Source organism: Dendronephthya gigantea, unplaced genomic scaffold, assembly GCF_004324835.1.
Source record: "Dendronephthya gigantea isolate DGI-Jeju-01 unplaced genomic scaffold, DenGig_1.0 000056F, whole genome shotgun sequence".
NCBI classification, from domain to species: domain Eukaryota; kingdom Metazoa; phylum Cnidaria; class Anthozoa; order Malacalcyonacea; family Nephtheidae; genus Dendronephthya; species Dendronephthya gigantea.
Window position 1 is genome coordinate 343004 of NW_021163066.1, and position 19138 is coordinate 362141.

Below are 19138 nucleotides of genomic sequence, written 5' to 3' on the forward strand. Positions count from 1 at the left end.
GCTCTGCGTTGGGTCTTTCGTAGAATTCTACTGTATGTTTTGCTATTTGGATCAAGTTCTTTTATGCTCTGCTTTGTGACCTTCAGTTGCCACAACCAATGTGGATAATTGTCATCAGAATGCAGTTCACCATCTTTTCCATCTTTTAGGTAACTAACATTGGATAATTCTCGGCTAGGAATGACTAAAATTTAAATCAATCATGCATTCAAATAAACACAGTCTGGCAAGCCAAAGTTGAGGCATCTTGGATCAGGAGCTACGGAACAGGGGTTTTAGGAGGCAGCTGAATTGTTCTGTCTAACTGGCCATAAAAATCACTAAAAATGTTAATACCACATACATGAAACACAAATATATTTGTGGTCTATACTCCATGTTTGATAAAGTTACATTCTAGTACAAAATTAGGGGTGAGGGTAAGCTTCCTCACATTAACTTTTGGTGGGCTATAGTCCCTTACCTCTATGGCCCAGGGGGTGGCCCCTCTTCCCTCCTCAATCATGTACAATCGACCCTTATTTTAAGCTATTTTAACAACAGTTAAAAACCTCAATAGTTTTTCATATTGCTTGCTCTGCTATGCATAAAATGCATTTTTGTTTGCATAGACACGATCAAGAAAATTAACAAACATTTCTAGACTATATTTGCATTAACTATGGTTTGAACTTTATATGAAAACATTCCTATTTTAAGATCTTTAATTTATTTGCTCACATTCAGCCAGCATTTAGCAAATTATTCAAGTGAGATAAAGTGATATACAAACCTTGGGCAGTGGAGAATCGCGTCAAATGACTCCAAGGGCTAAGAATATCATGACAAAACAGAAATTTCCTCAACGACACACAGTTCTTGCTAAGGCGAAATACGTTAGATATCATTTTAGCATGAACTTTATTTATACAACATAGTTTATACAAATTGCAATTTGGAAGCCATTTTATTTTACACTAATGAAGTATTTCAACGTAAGCTGCTTGATTAAGATTAAAGTGCTTTATTTTTTAATCCAGAAGATTAGGATAATCGGGAGCTAAGCACCGTGCCGTTGTTTGCTTTTTCAGACGAACACTCGTTTAATTATTTGATGCCCATGCCTTGGGCGTCGACCCCGACACATCAAGCACATATATCTTGTTGTTTGTTGACATCGCATAGTCAGTAATACACAAAATCATTTTGATTTTATAAAGGTTCATTCTCTAGACTATGGATGGTCACATCTTTGTGGATTTTTCACCCGACACGGTTGCTTCGAGGGCATCGGGATATTTCTCCATCAGTACGACCATCATTTTATCAATGTAGTTCCTCAATGATTGGTTTTCATTTGTCAGATCTACGCAAAAGATGGAACAAATTGCTCTATCAGTTCTAAACTGTTCTTCCTAGAGGTCCGGTAAGGATCATCTCTTATTGATCCAGTGTTACTACAGGAGGAAACCTAAACTAAACTAACTTTATTTATACTGGATAACTCTATCAGTTCTAAACTGTTCTTCCTAGAGGTCCTGTAAGGATCATCTCTTATTGATCTAGTGTTACTACAGGAGGAAACCTAAACCTAACTTTTAGCTCTATCACTATCAGTTCTAAACTTGAGAGCTGATAACTTTATCAGTTCTAAGCTATTTATCCAAGTGTTACCTTGAACATTCTGGCGAAGATTTTCAACTTCAACCGAAGTTTTACTTTTTTTGTTACTTTCACCTAAAACTGATAGAAAAAAAATGACAACGTTGGTGCACCTCAGAAATACCTTTTTATCAGTCTCCAGGGGAAGAAAGGCAAATTCAACAAACCTTTTTCTCTTAAACTCTTTTTCCTGGCCACAACTGGATCACCTTTGAATTCAAATTTAATAGTGGAGACCCCACGACCTCCGGATTTTGTCATGAGAATGATAGCCCCACGATTAGGTTTCTTACCATCCCAAGGTTGGGTAGTGCACACCAGTTTAGCTGGTGTATGGTACTCTAAACTGTCAAGATGGTCGATCGAACATATGCTAAAACCAAGGTAGTCGCTAGCGTTGACACCCAGGTTGCAACCTCTGATAGTGATTTTTGTACCCCCTTTTGATGGTCCGTATCTACAAAGAAAAACTCGTGTATTATTGGTTAACTGGATATAAATCAGCCCTCACAAATAAAGACGATTGACTCTTTACAGAATTATACTAATTGCAGTATGGCATCAAATGTGCATGGTATAACAACTGCCAAAATAGACAAAACACTTCTCGACGTTTCGACCTGAGGGCCTTCGTCAGGAGAGTTAGTATGGATAGTTCTATCATACTAACTCTCCTGACGAAGGCCCCCAGGTCGAAACGTCGAGAAGTGTTTTGTCTATTTTTGCAGTTGTTATACCACATTTGACGCTAAGTTGTTTGAAGACGCTGCTACGCTACTGCTTAGTTATGATTGGAACTTAATTTCAGTATGTTCTTTTTAGCTGTGGCGATTTATTTCATTCCTGTTACCCAGATCATAAGTTGGTCTATTATGCAAAATTTCATTAACCTCGGAGAGATTCCGGTGATTTCAGGTGGTCCTTTCATGGACATTACAGCTCCCAACGTTGGCAATAACTTGGGTCGTGAAGATAACAGCGAGTCCTGTTGAATAATCGACGGTGCTCGTGGTGGGCCGGAAAGATTCGTACCACTCGTGGTTTTTCCCGAAGACGAGAGACGTCTGCCTGTGGGTTCGTCTTGTATTGAGTCGCGTCTGTCTCGTTCTAAACTTTTTGAGCAAAGGTCAAGGGTTGAAGTTGAACCACGGATTCCTGTTGAGGCACTTGCTATCGAGTCACGACGTTTTTCCTGAGGACTATAATATAAATGGGAAAAGTAATGACTATATAGTGTAAAGTATAGTTTAGTTTAGGTTTCCTCCTGTAGACCTAACACTGCATCAATAAGAGATGATCCCTACTGGACCTCTAGGAAGAACAGTTTAGAACTGATAGAGCTATATCTAGTACAAATAAAGTTAGTTTAGTTTAGGTTTCCTCCTGTAGTAACACTGGATCAATAAGAGATGATCCTTACTGGACCTCTAGAAAGAACAGTTTAGAACTGATAGAGCTATATCTAGTACAAATAAAGTTAGTTTAGTTCAGGTTTCCTCCTGTAGTAACACTGGATCAATAAGAGATGATCCTTACTGGATCTCTAGGAAGAACAGTTTAGAACTGATAGAGCTATATCTAGTACAAATAAAGTTAGTTTAGTTTAGGTTTCCTACTGTAGTAACACTGGATCAATAAGAGATGATCCTTACTGGACCTCCAGGACGAACAGTTTAGAACTGACAGAACTTGATAGAACTATCCAGTATCTTTAACGAAATTAGTTTTGTATACCTCGGAGTGCTTGAGAAGAATGGATTAAACTTGTTCCAAACAGTCTCCTTCTTAAACTGCGTAATCCAGCAATCAAAACAGAGATCACTCGATGTTGGTTGACGATGTTTTAGTTGAAGAGGAAGCCAGCGACGTTTATGAGCTGCCGAAGGAAGACTGTTTACTGGCAGAGTTATGTTACCAAGAGTGTCTTCTTTGTCCATTACCGTTAGAACAAGCGAGGCGTTTGGACTGCCAACAGCGCTAGAAGAAAAATTGATTTGAATATAATAAGGTTGATCAGTAATCGGTGATCTTTTGACCCAAAATTGTAGATAGAAAAACATTATATTTGCCACGAAAATGCTTCTTTTTCACTTTTGTTTCACAAGAGGTTTATTGATACGACAAGTCTCTAGACTTACATAAGTCTCTAGACTTACATACCGTACCTTTGATTGGGATATGTCGCTTGAAGCCTTAGAGCAGTGGCTGGCATATAGGGAAAGACATTCTTTGGGTTGTAGATGATAGTTTTTAAGGCAATACTGAGTACTTACATAATCCCTTCTTCATTCCATGTTGGATTATCTCCATTGACGACTTCAGTGCGGTATTTGTCTTTGCCAACTCCAAATTTCACTGACGCTTGACAAACACCTGGAAAGGCCGATTTACGTCTTTTTAAAAAAACTTCAATGGGAAATTCACGTTATAAAATCGTCAATCCTCTTTTTAAATACGTTAAAAACATCTATTATAACCTCCTTTTTTCTTTGGCTGTAAATTTCTGGCAGCATAAACTGTAAAAAAGAAAAATCTCGATCTCAAACATGATAGAAAAAACAGCGTTAAAGCTACTAAAGTGTTTCTGTTGATTTACCTATTATTTTCAATTCACTTGGATACATCTTTTAAAAAGGTTGAGATCTTAAAAAGGATTTTGTACTCGCTTCTTGCAATAAAAAACAAAATCTTTTTTATAATAAATTTTTAAATTTAACTTAACTTCCGAAGATGATGCGAGATATTACGACTATTCACGAGTACAGATATTCGTGAACCACGTGAAACCTGCGTGAAACTGATAGTAATGGGTGATATGGGTGATGGCCTGGTGATGGTTATCTTTAAAATAGGGTACCGGGGAACAGAGGAACTGGAGAACGGGAGAAACGTCTGAAGACAGGGAAGTTTAGACCCTACTTGTACCCGGCAAATCGAACGGTTTAAATTCAGAATTATCAAAATATTTTAGCAAACTGAGCTGTTCAGAAATTTACACCGAGTTTCCTTTTGAGAATCAGATGGCACTATTTTGACGTTAAAAACCAGCAAGGATTAATTGTTTCAAAACACCAAAAGAATATCAAAACACTAAAATTTTAAATTATCCCATTGGACATATTATTTTCTCGCTAAAAACACTTAAAAAAACGTTTAGGCAAAGGCATTTAAATCTTGTAATTTCCACTTGTTTGAGACAGCTTCCCAAGACCAGCACCTTTTTCACAACAACTTGCATCTGAATACTCTCCCTAGTCTCTTCTTGAACCTGTTTAACCCAGGGGTTGAGAGAGAACTGTAGACACTGCTGTAGATTTTTTAATTTTCCCATCCATATTAATACATAGCTCCCTCAGTTTCTTTGTACCAAAAATAAAGAGGAATTTTCAAACCAGATTTCATCACTGCATAATCTCGATGAGAAATAAAAACTAGTGCAGAAATACCGTACATTAAACACGGAAAACCAAGGTTTATTGATTTGATTACTGTATAAAATCTGTTCTCCACTGTTAAATCCTGCCAAGGACGTTGACTACAGTGGTATTTTATGAATGGAAAACAACCAGTTCTTAAAATGTGATAATTTACTCCATTGACCTTCCAGTTGAAATGTGACATGCCAAACTGGTCATTTTGGACTGAAGTGTATGGTACAAAATATGCTGTCCATGGTGGCATACCTCGTTGACGTAAATACATACCCAATACCTCAGAAGCTTTTGGTCGACAAGACACCAGCTGCAAGGCTGTGATTAGTTCAGTCGCTATAGAAAAATGTCTTTTCCAAAACATTTTCTTGAATAATTTCAGCAAGACACTCTAATTTTACTGCTTCATTCCTTTTATCTCACTTTCTTTCCAGACAGGGTGATCAGAAATACTGGAATGAAGATTAAGTAAATTAGTCAGCTAACTGAACTATATAGAATTGAAATATACTGAATTGAAGCACTTGATTTTCACCAAGGGATGACAGTTCTACAATATAATGGTTACTCTGTGACCATCACTGGACAAGGTTGACAGTGTATAATAGTAGGTGTACCATACCACTCAGTTTCCCCTAGAAAAGGAAGTCAACAGTAATATGCTTCGGTAATTGACTTACCACTTGCAAGACCATGCCATCTCCACAGTCCACACCACTATACCACCAGTTCATGAGCTTTCAAAATATAACATTCCAAACATGAACTTGCACTGACAGGAAAAGATTGTTATCAAAGAGTTGTTAATTTATAATACCTTGCAGCTCAAGTATCACCCAGTTCGTAGGTCACGCATAGGCACTTTCACAACCTGCCGGAAATATTTTGCTTAAAACATTTGCAAATCCAACCAAGTGTCAAATTTTACACGTCTGACGTCATTCAAGACACAAACCAAGCGATGATACTTCGGAGATCTATCCAACGCATCGAAAAGAAATTTTTCTCGACTTTAAAGGCGCAGATTGAACAACAGAAGTCATGTATTTATGGGGAAAGGGTCGTCTTTCACGGACCAACAGCCGAACCTTGTCTTTCGACCGAATTCGCTGAAATACCAAAGATAAAAGAAGGCGAAATCTTAGGTTTAGTTAAGGCCGCCACGATTTGTGGTTCAGATTTACATACTTTTCTTGGCAAAAGAAATGAGCCATTTCCAAGGTGAAGTATTTAAATAAAACTCCGATATTTAGCTTTGAAGTATAATTATATTTGTTTAGGCGTTCAAATATTTATAAATATATTATATTTCTATTATAGTATTTTGGGTCACGAGGGAGTTATCGAAGTTGTTGAACATGCCTGTTATAATTCGGATTTAAACATAGGAGATAGACTTACATTTACTGTGGCTGATTTCTGTCAAAATTGTGAAAGATGTCATAACAATCTACATCAAAAATGTCACAAATTATTCAAGGTCAGTAGCCAAGGTCAATGATTTAATTGTGACAAAAGTTGTAGTGACAATCAGGTGCTGATGACAATGGTTCTAGTCTGAACACGTGATTATTGGTGGTGATTGTAGATGATTGTGAAAATATCTTTCTTTATTAGTATGGTCATTCTGACCTGTCAGATGGTACGGGGTGGAATGGTTGCTATGCCAGTCATATTGTATTACGGAAAGGAACCCACGTTACCAAACTCCCAGATAACTTACCTAGTAGAACAGCAGCACCACTGAACTGTGCATTGGCCACCATGGTGAATGCTGTTAGTCCTGTAGTTGACTTGGACTGTTTGAATAGCCAAAGGGAAATGAACATGAAGAAGACAGCCCTGATTCAGGTGAATGTTGGCTATATTTCTCTTGCTATATGGACTATCATGACTAGAATCAGTCCTAAAATTGTTCCATAATCTGGACCTTATCTGGTTTTACTAGGGAGCTGGTTTGCTTGGCCTCTATGCCAGCGTTTTGTTCAAAGAAGCTGGCTTCAAAGAAATATTTTGCTCAGATGTTCATCATGATCGACTGGACATGGCAGCAGAGTTTGGAGCTAAACCTATTAAACTTGGTAAATACAACAAATGTAATGATTGAGGCATGCAATTTGAGTCGTTATAGTTCATTATCGAGGTCACTTTGTTTTTTCTTCTTAACTAAAATCATAGCTAATTAATTCAATTCAAACAACCACGTACTTGGTATCAGCTGTAATGGCCTCATAAGCCAATAGTGAAATACCTTATGCATGGAGTTTATTTGTAGGTAATGAGGGAGAACACAGTTTAATAAATGACTCGGTTGATGTTGTCCTGGAGGTAAGTAGCATCATAACACAAGTTGACTGGCACTAGCTACCACTACACAGTTTACCTCATCTATATATTTAGGCATGTGGAGTTAAAAGTGTATTTGATGAAGGTATGAGAGTGGTGAAACCTGGTGGCAACTACATTCTTACTGGTATGGTTCATCCAGACTCTCAACTGAATGTCACTGCTGAACAAATCATAAGAAAATGCCTAACAATTCATGGTAAGAAAGTGCAATTTAATAAACTACAAGTTTAGTGAACTGTAAGTTTATATAGCTAGTGACAAAAGGCTCTCAAGTTTCTTTTAACGACAAAACATTTCCTTTTTTTAAAGGTATTCACAATTATGGACCAACTCACCTTGATCAAGCTGTGAAATTCCTAAGCGATACAATAGATAAATACCCTTATGATAGTCTAATCAGTCCTTCTTTCAACTTACATCAAATCAACGAGGCAATTAAACTTGCCAAGTCACAGAAATACTTTCGAGTGTGCATCGAACCAAATGATGGTGAATAAAATAGGAGTTTACAAAATTTAAAATGATTTGAAATTTATTATAGAACTAGCTGGCTTGAACAACCACTTACATTGTATGTTCAAATTAGGTCAAATTGTCAAAAGCTTATTTAACTTATTGGAATTAGTTTATTTTATATTTAGGTATTTTACAAATATATAATTTAAATTGACAAGGTGATATTTAATAGTATTTTTTCATTTAAAGACATTCAACACAAATTGTATTTTACGTATGTAATATTAATAAAACATTTCAATATACGCTTAGTGTGGAAAATGTCTTGCTAGTGTTTTTTGCAACATATTTCACGGAGAGAAAAATGATGGAAAATTTTAAACTCCACTAAGCTACGAACTACTGCCCTCTGTCATTAAATTAATACAAAACACTTGTGGACACTGCTGGATGACTTGCCTGATCCTGTTTTATGCAACTTCTCAAGTACTAGAGGTGGTTGCCAGTTCTGTGGCTTCTCTGAAAAGAATGTGGCATACATTTTAGCATTGATTCCTGGAATGTTTTAGAGGTAAGTATGCATGTATTAATCTTATTCTATTATACAATTTGATTGATATAGTAGAACAGCAATGAATTAATTTCTATAATTTATTACTCACCTCTTTTTGGCGCTCAAACGATCTATAAAGAGCAAAGAAACTTGAGTAGAGACCAAATGTATATATGTAAAGCCTGAACCAATTATATTAGCATGAAATATTTTGATCTTACCTTTCTTACTTTGAGAATGCTTCTTGTAATATTCACTTGCAAGAATTATGGCTGCCACAAGTACTGCTTCAATAAGTATGCCAATGAATGGCCATAGGGCTGCCAGTGGATCTATGAAACAATGATAACATGTTGTATTTTTAACAAGTCAGGTGCCATAGTTGTACTTATTAATCATGAATGAATGTCTCTGTGCAAAAAATACCTCAAGAAGATCCTACCTTGTACTCTCAGGATGATAATTTGTTCAAGCGTATTATTTCCAGATCTTCCCACACATGTATACTTTTTTCTATCTTTGTAGTCAATATCAGTTATATACAAGATATTGTCTTTTTGTTTGATACGGGAATCTTTATTTTCAGAAATAAAAAGGAAACAAGTTTTAAACAAGTCATTACCACATATATGGGAAAACTGGTAGACTTCATTCCCATGCTCCAATTATGTAATATGTCCAAACCCGTTATATTACCTGAGCAGCTCTTTTCAAAAGAAATTGCACATTTCTTTTCATCAAGCCATTGATAGGTTATTGGATAGCCAATCACATCACAGTGCAGTTCAACATCACTGCCAGCAGTATCCTTTACTTCTTTTTCTATTGGGCCATTAAGATATGGTAATACTAGGAAAAGAGAGTTAAATTGGATTACGTCTGTCGTCTGGCCTTAGCTTTCATATCAGAGACTTCTCAGCTTTTGAAGAATATAATACTTGATGCCTTTGTGGGAGCTCTTGCAAGAGTGCATTTTAAATTCGTAGCTAGTATACACGGCTAAAAACTCATCAGGTTGTTGCATCAACATCGAACAATGTTGTGCTGCCCATATTGTTCAGAGTTGTTATCAACTTGGAACAATATTGTTACACCCGATTCAGTTCCAACAATATTGTTCCAAGTTGATAACAACTCTGAACAATGTGGGCAGCACAACATTGTTCGATGCTGTTCATATCAATGTTGCATCAACCTGATCGTTTTTAGGCGTGTATGTGGTGATCTTAAAAGTTGAAACACACATCATTATTCTTAATAATTAATCTGAATTGTTGGCTTTCAATATAGCTTTTATGTCCACATGTAATACAAAATACAATACACTAAACGTTTAACTTACTTTGTAATTCAACTGTTTTGGAACTGGTTATATTATCTGCTTCACTTTCCAACATTAATAGTAACTGACAAACATAATCACCACCATCTCTAAAACTGTTGACTGTCAACGAGTGTTCGAGGGTCGAAGTATTCTTGCCAGTCTCATATTTAAAAACTTTGTTTGCCAGGATTTTGCCACCTTTCATCCATTGCAAAATAACACTGAATTTGTGTGCTGTTGCAAAGTTTCCATTTTCATATGACGCATCACATTTCAAAAGAACTGTTTCTTTGAACTTTGTCTGATTTAGTTGAATTGGGTGTATCTTTGGAACTGCTTTCTCTACAAAATATATAATTGAATAAAATACTAAGAACAATACAAATTACTAAATAATACAAATACATAATACAAATTGCTAGATCATCATAAAATAAAACAATATCTTAAGTAAGTTTGTACACCTTGCAGTCCTCCATACAAACAATAATAAAATGATAATTGAATGAAAAAATAAATCACCTTTCAAAATGTAGACAGGAAAATTAAGTTGATCTGGTTGTAATTCACATACATAATATAATAATTTCCCAGATGATGGATAATCTGTGGGTAGCTTTGACACCTTCAAAATACTTCTCACATTTCCTGTTCCTAAAAGATCAAAAGTAAAATATAGTAAAATTTGATTCAAATTGCCCCCTTGCCTGACCTGCTTCTATGCCTTTTGGCTTTTAGTGGCCTTTGTACTAAACCATTCTAGATGTGACAACTGAATCTTAGTACTGCTTGAGCTTGCACATAATAAACAATTATTGGATGCGGTTTTAGTGATATGCAGAGTCATAATAATTCAGTTTAATAAATATCATCATTGTTCAGTCAGTAGATAAGCACCTGCACCAACACTGTCACAGATACAAAAATACTAAATTTGTCACTTACTATTCTCCACTCTAATACTTCCATATTTATCATTTCCTGGGATACGTTTGTCATCTGGTCCTTTCCACCTGATGGTAACACCAGCAAGTTCACTGGGTGTTCCCGTTGCAGTGCATTGGAACTCATATGATTTATTTATTATTAGAATTTGTTTGATTGGTCCCCCCGATTTTCTGAAGTCCAATCTTGACGATACTAGACATTGAATATAAAACAAAGTATGAGCCTATGAGGTGGATTCAAGAGGAAACGTATCCCCCCCCGGAGGATCACAATCGTATCCCCCCCCGGAGGATCACAATAGTTGAACTTGAACCACCCAATGAATCAATGATATTTTGCAAAGATCCCACCCACTTTAAGTCTTTAACCCTGTATCATGTCCAATCTCATAAGGTTTTATGATTTTTATGATCATGGTTCTGTAAGTTTATGATTCATGATCTGTTGTTGTCTCTAACGAGTGATATTCCGGCTGTATAAAATACCATAGCTATATGGTGATGCCTTGCGAGTTGCGAGAAGCAGTCTCTGGCTCTCTGCAATGAACAAGGGCAAGGAACAGTCAGAGTTCTCACATATCCCTGGTTCTCGTATGTCAGCAACAGCTTGGTATGGCTATTGTTGGTGATCACTGACGAAAGAAATGCTTTGCTTTTTTGTTTTTTTCAGGTTCTTTCTCGGTGACCACCAGGGAAATAAGTCGCAACTTATATAAGACGTGACTTGTATAGGACGCGATCTGTCCGTTTATACGAGGCCGCAGTGTTTATACGAGCTGCCAAATACATCTTACACAAGACGCGTCTTATCTCCCATTTTTCTTCAAAGTTAAAATACAAATGGCAGCCCGTTTTTTCCGAACGAAAAGAGGTGAATCCTCATTTAACATTGCTATCAATGAATTGCTGAGTTTTGGCAACTTTTGACAGAGCTTGTATGTAAAATATTGGCAAATGAAAACTGAAATAATATTAACCGCAATATTGCAAAATCGCAGGTAACAGAAACCCTGATTTGCCTGAAACGCATCAAACATTTTTTCCAATATTAGCGCGGAGATGCGTAACGAAAAATATCAGCTCTAAAATTTTGCATTTTTTGATGTGTAGTTTTTTGCAGTCAGAAATTGCAAACCTAAGGTCCTTGTCGAACTTTTTTACTGTAAGCCTAGACGCTGGATCGTGTTTCTCAAGCTCTGAACGCATGACTGGAAAAACAATATAATCTGATTTGATACCTATCTTATTAAACTAAATAGTTGATGGCTTACGGGGAAAAAATGAAACTCAACAAATAAAGTGTTGCCTCCAATGTATCAAAATTGTTCAATATAAACTTTCATATGTTATAAAAATATATTATAATCTAATAAAAATCACAGGTGCTATACTTACTACAAACACGTTTGCGAGGCAATGCGTTTTATGAACTTAACCTTAGGGGCAGTTCATGTGACTCAACTAATAATATTATAACAGACAACGATTGAAGGTGAAGATCTGCCGAGACAGAAAAGATGAAGAATTGGAAACAATCGTTGCTGGATAAACGAGGCTATGTCTATTGGAGTGCGACAAAATTAGAGCTAAAATCATCTGGAATTTCTCACCTGGTGCCAAAGAGAGGAAAAGAATAAGTCCACAGGTGGTCAATGGAGATATCTGTTGCCAAAGTTGCCTCATTATGCCTTGAGGTTGATTGGTTGCAAGAAAACCAAACGATCGTTTCGTACTTGACCGACGAAAGGCGTTTGTTTCATTCAACTGGTAACCAGACAGGAAACATTGACTAGATTTTGAACTTGTTCCAAAGAATGAATATGATAAAAGTAGAAACGGATGTAAAAGCACAAACGCATGTTCTCTCTCATTGTTCCTGCATGTCAATCGATGACATTTTCTAGCCAATAAACACGCTGTACAGGTCAAATGGCACGCCTTCTGGTGAGCACAATCAGTGGTTCAATGGATTTCGTGCAATACAAACCGGAGAACCCTTCAGACTGGCACTTTTAATGTTAAACCTATGACTATGGCAGCTGCATGTCAAGTCCCAGCAGACACGCGCGTGGTTTGTCACATTCTGCCTCAAACTATAACACACCTCGTACGATACTGGTAAGTAATCATTCTCTGATATTTTCAATCTAAAATTAACTGCTTTGGGTCAAATTCTAAAAGCACGTTCTTAGAAAGCGAGATTCAGGCTTGGGTGGCATGATTGACGCATGATATTAGCATGTTGTCTCGTGCGCTAATAAGAAACTTAGAACTGGTAGGAACGCCATGAAATTTCAGGTTTTGATGCCAAGCAAATAAGCCCTGTTTACACTACAGTCAATTTATTGTCACAGCAGGAATAAAATGGGCACGGGTATCCATTTTTAGCCGAGCCGTGCCCATAAATTGAGAGTAGTGTAAACAGCTATATTCGGCTAAGGGTTTGCCAACTTTTTATATCGAGGCGTGTTGTAAATATTAACATTAGTCATAACTTTGGAATCAAATAGTTCTATCATATTACCACTTAAATCTACTGAATCTATCCACTGATACCCACTGACGTAAAATACATATCAGTGAATTTTCCACATCGCTTTAATAACACATTAAGATATGACGTCTTAAGTTATGGCATAATAGAAAATGCTTGAGAATATTATTAAACTATCTCTATCCTACAATGTAGCTGGATTTTTCGCCGTCCACCCAGGAGGCAATAGTGAATTTTTAAATAAAACACGTATTTGTGTTCAAATTAAGTTACCTATGGCTATGCATATATTATAATAGAAGAATTAAATCACTGTTTTACCAGCACTGAGCACCAGGCACACCGTATTTTCAAATATCTGTTCACACAAAATGAAAGCACTAGCCCCTAGCAATATCAATTATCAATCGAGGATAAAAATGACAGAAAATGTACAACTATAATCGAAACGTTTTTCTGTATTTTGTGTGAACATGTCTGGTTGTTGAGAACAATGAAAATTTACACACGCTGTATATTAGAACCCACTCGAATACTACCCAAATGTCATGTGCACATAGTCTGGTAAACCGCCCTTGCTCAAAACTCAAGGTTAAGATCAAAACCCAGAATCAACTTGGGTCACTATTTAGTGTTCCTTCACACAAAAGTATCCTATGTTTCTTAAAATTTTGACCGATACAGTACATATACGCTTTTAATGTTGCTGAGTTTTAAAAAACCTCCCGAATTTCAGTGAAAATGTTTTGGAGAATTTCCTAGATTTCTCGCCATGATTTCCGATAACGCTTTCTCAAGCGTCGTGAGAGGTAGTTGGTTGTTCTACCATTTCTCTGAAAAGAACATGGCATACATTTAGTTATTGCTTTCCCGGAATTTTTTTGGATTAACACTAAACAACGAATTTAATCCAAGAAGTGGTCAGTCATTGACCCAATATTATTGATATTCGGAACAGCATTTATCGCATATTTATTTTTATACTCACGTTTTTGTATTCGCACCATCTAAAATAGGAAAGGAAAAAACTCGTTTCAAAATCATATACACAATAAATCTGTTATGGCGCAATTCTGAGTTCTGCAAACCAACTACCAACCATTAAGTTGAATTAATATTGTGATGGTGCTACCATTTGGTGCATTACTTAGAGAAACACCATCACAATTCCCACTCATTGGGACGATTGGGTCTACACACAATTATAAAATTTTAGACACCGAGATGATGACTGGAGGGACTAGATTAAGTTCTCAAATATCACATATTTAAACCATCTTAACCTAGTAGCCAAGTTGAAAGAGCACATGGGTATCACAATTTTTTATTCATCCAAGTCACGCACATATAATGATCAACATATTAATAGTCTGCAGTGGTTTTCAATCAATCAATGGTACATCATGAATTATTTGAATCTTACTGTATCTTTCTTACTTTGAGAATGCTTCTTGTAATATTCACTTGCAAGAATTATGGCTGCCACAAGAACTGCTTCAACAAGTATGCCAATGAATGGCCATAGGGCTGCCAGTGGATCTATGAACACAATAACAATAACATGTTGTGTTTTTAACCAGCTAGGTACGTGCCATAGATGCACTATCAATTCTGAATTAATGCTTTTCTGTGCAAAGGTGGCAATAATAGATCCTAACCTTTGACTCTCAAAATGATGAACTGTTTGAGTGTGCTGTTTCCTCTAAAACTTCCCACACATGTATACTTTTTCCTATCTTTGTAGTCAATATCATCTATATACAAGACATTCTCTCGTGGTCTGATTCGGGACTCTTCATTGGAAATAAAAAGAAAACAAGTTTTAAATTACTCATTATCACAACTGGTTGACTTTATTTCCATGCTTTGAAGTTTGAAGTAGTATGTTCAACCCCACAGATTACTGTACCTGTGCATTTTTTTTCAACACCAATCAAGCAATTTTCCTCATCACGCCATTCATAGGTTATTGGATAGCCAACCACATCACAATGGAGTGACACATCACTGCCGGCGGTATCCTTTACTTCTTTTTCTATTGGCCCATTAAGATATGGCAATACTATAGGAATGAGAGGTATGGATTCAATCTTATAGTTTGGCTTTTTAAAGAGGTTCTCAGTCATTAAATATGTTTATCTTAAAATACACAACATTGTTGACACATTAATCGACCTGGATTTAACTGTTGGCTCTTATAGTTTAGCTCTGAACTTGGATTTTGCCCAGTGCCGACATAATAGTGAATACAAAAATGTTTAAGAGATAGAAAACATTTTCTGTGTTTCTATACAGTTATAGAAACACACACAAGAGTTCTCTCAAACTCCCACAAGTGTTTCTATAACTGTATAGAAACATAGGAAAAAATGTTTTCTATTTTTTTATAATATAACTCAATAAAAAGATTTTGTACAAATATTATAATTCGATTCAATTACAAATGCTCATTATGTACATCGCTTCGCTTGTCAAGTTAGGCAAGAAAAGTCCCATGTTTCTATAAAGTTATAGTATAATTTCAGTATTGAAAAATGACCTTTGAGCATTCTGATTGGCTCCTTCAGCAGTAACTATGAGGCAATAGTTACTGCTCAGAGCAGTCTGAGCAGTAACTATTGCTTTCCCCCCAAAAAACATGGCTGAAAATACTCAAAATCGTTTTGGAAAAATTTCGGAAGAAATTGAGAACATAAATCAGTTGTATTTAAAAATAAAACTTTTTCAATACTGAAATTATACTAAAACAATTAGTCGCCTCAGGCTCGGTGATTACAAGCCTATATTCACTTCGCCTTCGGCTCAGTGAATATAGGCTTGTAATCACCTCGCCTTCGGCGACTAATTGTTAAATAGAAACACGCTTCTCAACCAATCAGCATGCACTTACTATAAATGTTATATTACTGTATAACTTACTTTGTAATTCAACTATTTTGGAACTGGTGATATTATCTGCTTCACTTTCCAGCATTAATTGTGACTGACAAACATAATCACCACCATCTCTAAAACTGTTGACTGCAAACGAGTGTTCGAGGGTCGAAGTATTCTTGCCAGTTTCATATTCGAAAACTTTGTTTGCCAGGGTTTTCCCACCTTTCTTCCATTGCAAAATAACAGTGAATTTGTCTGCTATTCTATAATTTTGATTTTTATATGATGCATCACATTTCAAAAGAACTGTTTCTTTGAACTTAGTCTGATTTAGCTGAATTGGGTGTATCTTTGGAACTGCTTCCTCTATAAAATACAAAATATACACATGATATTGTAAGTACAATACAAACTATAATTGCTTAAACATAAGTTTAAATAATATCTCAAATATGGGGTTATGAAGGTAATCTGAAGTCCTTCAGATGGGGTAATGTGTTGAAAAGTGGAACAGTATAATGGTGATAAAAGGAAATAAATGGATTTACGTACCTTCCACAAAATAGACATGATAGTTCAATTGCTTTGATGATTTTTCTAATGCACACTGATAAAATTTTACGCCTGGTTGATCTCCTAGATAACCAGGTGGTTTTGATACCCTTAAAATACTTGTGACACTTCCTGTTCCTGAAACAGTAATAAGTAGATACTATGGTTTAGAGTAATACAATTTAAACAGAAACAAGGTTTGGTTTTTTACTATTCTAAATCTATGTGACAAATGAACCTATATTGCTTAATTGTATATGTGCTTAGCTTCAGCACGTATTGATTGCTTACACTACAACTTAATTAAAATCAGATAATTTAGATAAAACCCAAATTCAATAATTGTTTTATTATATATTTTATATCTAAAATAATGAGCTTTACGGCATTGTTGGCTTGGATTTAATTTTGTTGGTTTCATATCCCTATTCCCTGGGGACTTTAACATGTGTGACATCACGAAGTGGGATAAAACTATTTATAACACATACTTGATGTACTAATACTGTGTATAAAAAAGTTGTATCCCAAGTTAGTGTGAGTCACTCTTTCAAACATAGCTGATGGTTATTGGCAATTAAATCAGAGACTGTGAATTCTTTTGCATACGTAAACAAAATTACTAGGAAATTTGTCACTTACCGTCTTTCGATGTAATATTTCCTTTATCATCATTTCCTGGGATACCTTTGCCATCTGGTCCTTCCCACGTGATGGTAACACCAGCAAGTTCACTGCGTGTTCCCGTTGCAGTACATTGGAACTCAAATGATTTATTTGTTAATAGAATTATCTTTGGTTCGCCTGATCTTATCAAGTCCAATTCTGAGAATGCTGGATCTTGAATGAAAAAGAAAATGGTATGATTGGTTGTTTATATATGGCAGAGAGAAAGAAACAGGAATCTGTCACCACTGACGTTTCCTGATAACAACAGAAGATACTTTTCTACGAAGATTTACTTCTAAAAAGGCTTTCAGTTTGGCTTTTAGTGTAAACCTGTGCACTTAAAAATGTTTACAGGACAATAAACGTACATATAAATTTGTCTGTTGCTTTAATAACACAACAGAATAAGACATTTCTATGAATAAACGCAGGTCGCACTGTCACAGGTCAAATATTATAACTGGATTGTCGAGTGGCTTGAACGAGAACTTCCCCAGTATCAAATTTCTAAGTATTAACATATTAATAGACGTGTTTCTCTTCCCCAAAGGAGTCGTCAAGAGAAACAATAGCACGATTTTTTTCCCCCGAAATAAACAGATGTTCCTTTCAACTTTCTTGATATTTTTGTGAAGAGTTTTTGTGAAGATATTTCTTTTTTGAGTAATTGAAATTGCTGTATATCGGGATGTTTTTGTACCCAGAAATTGCAAATTTAAAGCTCAACGCAGCTGAAAGTTTGCAACAGCAGAATTCATCGGCCATAATTATTGCATAAATAAACTTCTTTTATCTGGACGTTGAGAACAGAATTTAGCACAAAAATCATCTCGATTTTCTTACCTGGCAACAAAGAGAGAAGAAAAATAACTTTAAAGGCAGCCAATGTTGCTATCTGATGCCAAAAAAGCGTCATTTTGCTTTAGTTAGGCTGTATTTGATGCATTTAATCAAATATTTACCTGAGATACTTAAATATTGCATACTTTGGAATAATTGATCAGGAAGGCGTTCCTTCGGACGGACGTCGGAAATAGTCGGAATTCGGTGATCAGCTAGCTAAAATCTAATCCCACGCTTGAGCATAGATATATTTTAATCCAATTCAGTTTAGTAATTCCATGTCCATTTAACAATTAGACAACGAGTCCGAGTTGTCTATGAGCGAATAGTCAACGAGGCGAAGCCGAGTTGACTATTTGCTCATAGACAACGAGGCCGAGTTGTCTAATTGTTTTAGTATAAACTATAACATTAATTTACAACTAGGAAACACAATATAAAATTCTTGTTGGCTTGCAAACCATTCTGAAATTTATTTCGTATATTAAAGGAAGAAAATATTTTAATTGTTGTTCGCGTAAAATGTTTTAAAATTCAGTTTAAATATAAAAATTCAATTGAGTATACGTTATTTTTATGTATTTTCTTACCCTTAAAAATTGCAATTCCGTATTTTGTTGCTTTTTTTGTTTTTTCTGGTACGGAATTGTCCAACAAGTCGTCCAAAAAATCTTCAGATACTTCGGCGAAACGCGAATTTTCCGCCATTGTTTTGAATTTTGCTACTAGTAGGCTATCACTAATAGCCTACCAGTAGCGTAGCCAATCAGAACGCAGGAAAAGTGATAGCCTATTAGTCAGTTTATACTAATAACGAATATACTCTCAACTCTAATCCTAATCAACGAATATAATCTCAAATCTAATCCTAAACCTTACCCTAACTGGCCTACTCTTACTAGGAGAGACAATGCTTTATACAACCGTCATTTTTAAAATGCAGCTATGCCTTCCTAAAGGGAATTATGAAATTCATAATATGAATTGCTGATCGTAAAAGTA

At 35.8% G+C, this 19138-nt stretch overlaps 4 protein-coding genes across 6 annotated transcripts; 1 reads left to right on the top strand and 3 right to left on the bottom strand.

Annotated features, from left to right (window-relative positions):
- Positions 1-902: 902 nt before the first annotated feature.
- LOC114529342 lies at positions 903-4976 on the bottom strand. Its single transcript, XM_028551108.1, has 8 exons — positions 4238-4976; positions 4119-4157; positions 3915-4014; positions 3376-3618; positions 2532-2840; positions 1809-2098; positions 1654-1722; positions 903-1345 (listed from the first exon to the last, which is right to left on the bottom strand). Exons 1-8 carry the CDS (start codon positions 4263-4265, stop codon positions 1224-1226), a joined length of 1200 nt encoding a protein of 399 aa, XP_028406909.1. The 5' UTR covers positions 4266-4976; the 3' UTR covers positions 903-1223.
- A 941-nt stretch (positions 4977-5917) lies between these two features.
- LOC114529344 (L-threonine 3-dehydrogenase-like) lies at positions 5918-8094 on the top strand. Its single transcript, XM_028551112.1, has 7 exons — positions 5918-6293; positions 6393-6552; positions 6690-6923; positions 7021-7153; positions 7348-7400; positions 7473-7617; positions 7731-8094. The coding sequence occupies exons 1-7, from the start codon at positions 6034-6036 to the stop codon at positions 7916-7918; spliced, it is 1173 nt and encodes a 390-aa protein (XP_028406913.1). The 5' UTR covers positions 5918-6033; the 3' UTR covers positions 7919-8094.
- Positions 8030-12390, bottom strand: LOC114529340 (basigin-like). Of its 2 annotated transcripts, XM_028551107.1 has the most exons (9): positions 12312-12390; positions 10700-10894; positions 10277-10408; positions 9773-10096; positions 9127-9279; positions 8873-9004; positions 8652-8762; positions 8540-8561; positions 8030-8396 (listed from the first exon to the last, which is right to left on the bottom strand). In XM_028551107.1, the coding sequence occupies exons 1-9, from the start codon at positions 12382-12384 to the stop codon at positions 8360-8362; spliced, it is 1179 nt and encodes a 392-aa protein (XP_028406908.1). In that variant the 5' UTR covers positions 12385-12390; the 3' UTR covers positions 8030-8359. The 2 variants fall into 2 exon arrangements, with proteins under 2 accessions (XP_028406908.1, XP_028406907.1); XM_028551106.1 differs by lacking the exon at positions 8540-8561.
- An 837-nt stretch (positions 12391-13227) lies between these two features.
- Positions 13228-18361, bottom strand: LOC114529343. Of its 2 annotated transcripts, none has more exons than XM_028551110.1 (9): positions 18137-18361; positions 17267-17464; positions 16625-16762; positions 16115-16438; positions 15105-15257; positions 14854-14988; positions 14633-14734; positions 14184-14202; positions 13228-14028 (listed from the first exon to the last, which is right to left on the bottom strand). In XM_028551110.1, the coding sequence occupies exons 1-9, from the start codon at positions 18207-18209 to the stop codon at positions 13989-13991; spliced, it is 1182 nt and encodes a 393-aa protein (XP_028406911.1). In that variant the 5' UTR covers positions 18210-18361; the 3' UTR covers positions 13228-13988. The 2 variants fall into 2 exon arrangements, with proteins under 2 accessions (XP_028406911.1, XP_028406910.1); XM_028551109.1 differs by having other exon boundaries at positions 13230-14028; positions 14624-14734; positions 18137-18355.
- Positions 18362-19138: the final 777 nt, after the last annotated feature.

Excerpts from the sequence above, each read along its gene's own strand:
- LOC114529342 (XM_028551108.1), bottom strand. The coding sequence starts at position 4,265 with ATGTATCCAAGTGAATTGAAAATAATAG. Across the intron at positions 2,841-3,375 it reads TTCTTCTCAAGCACTCCGAG|TCCTCAGGAAAAACGTCGTG; the intron begins GTATACAAAACT and ends TTTATATTATAG. Across the intron at positions 1,723-1,808 it reads AAAGAGTTTAAGAGAAAAAG|TTTTAGGTGAAAGTAACAAA; the intron begins GTTTGTTGAATT and ends TTTTTCTATCAG.
- LOC114529344 (XM_028551112.1), top strand. The coding sequence starts at position 6,034 with ATGATACTTCGGAGATCTATCCAACGCATCGAAAAGAAATTTTTCTCG. Across the intron at positions 6,294-6,392 it reads AGAAATGAGCCATTTCCAAG|TATTTTGGGTCACGAGGGAG; the intron begins GTGAAGTATTTA and ends TTTCTATTATAG. Across the intron at positions 7,618-7,730 it reads AAAATGCCTAACAATTCATG|GTATTCACAATTATGGACCA; the intron begins GTAAGAAAGTGC and ends CTTTTTTTAAAG.
- LOC114529340 (XM_028551106.1), bottom strand. The coding sequence starts at position 12,384 with ATGAGGCAACTTTGGCAACAGATATCTCCATTGACCACCTGTGGACTT. Across the intron at positions 9,005-9,126 it reads TTTTGAAAAGAGCTGCTCAG|ATTCCCGTATCAAACAAAAA; the intron begins GTAATATAACGG and ends CTGAAAATAAAG. Across the intron at positions 8,763-8,872 it reads TATCATCCTGAGAGTACAAG|ATCCACTGGCAGCCCTATGG; the intron begins GTAGGATCTTCT and ends ATTGTTTCATAG.
- LOC114529343 (XM_028551109.1), bottom strand. The coding sequence starts at position 18,209 with ATGACGCTTTTTTGGCATCAGATAGCAACATTGGCTGCCTTTAAAGTT. Across the intron at positions 16,439-16,624 it reads TCATGTCTATTTTGTGGAAG|AGGAAGCAGTTCCAAAGATA; the intron begins GTACGTAAATCC and ends TGTATTTTATAG. Across the intron at positions 15,258-16,114 it reads CAAAATAGTTGAATTACAAA|TATTGCCATATCTTAATGGG; the intron begins GTAAGTTATACA and ends TCATTCCTATAG.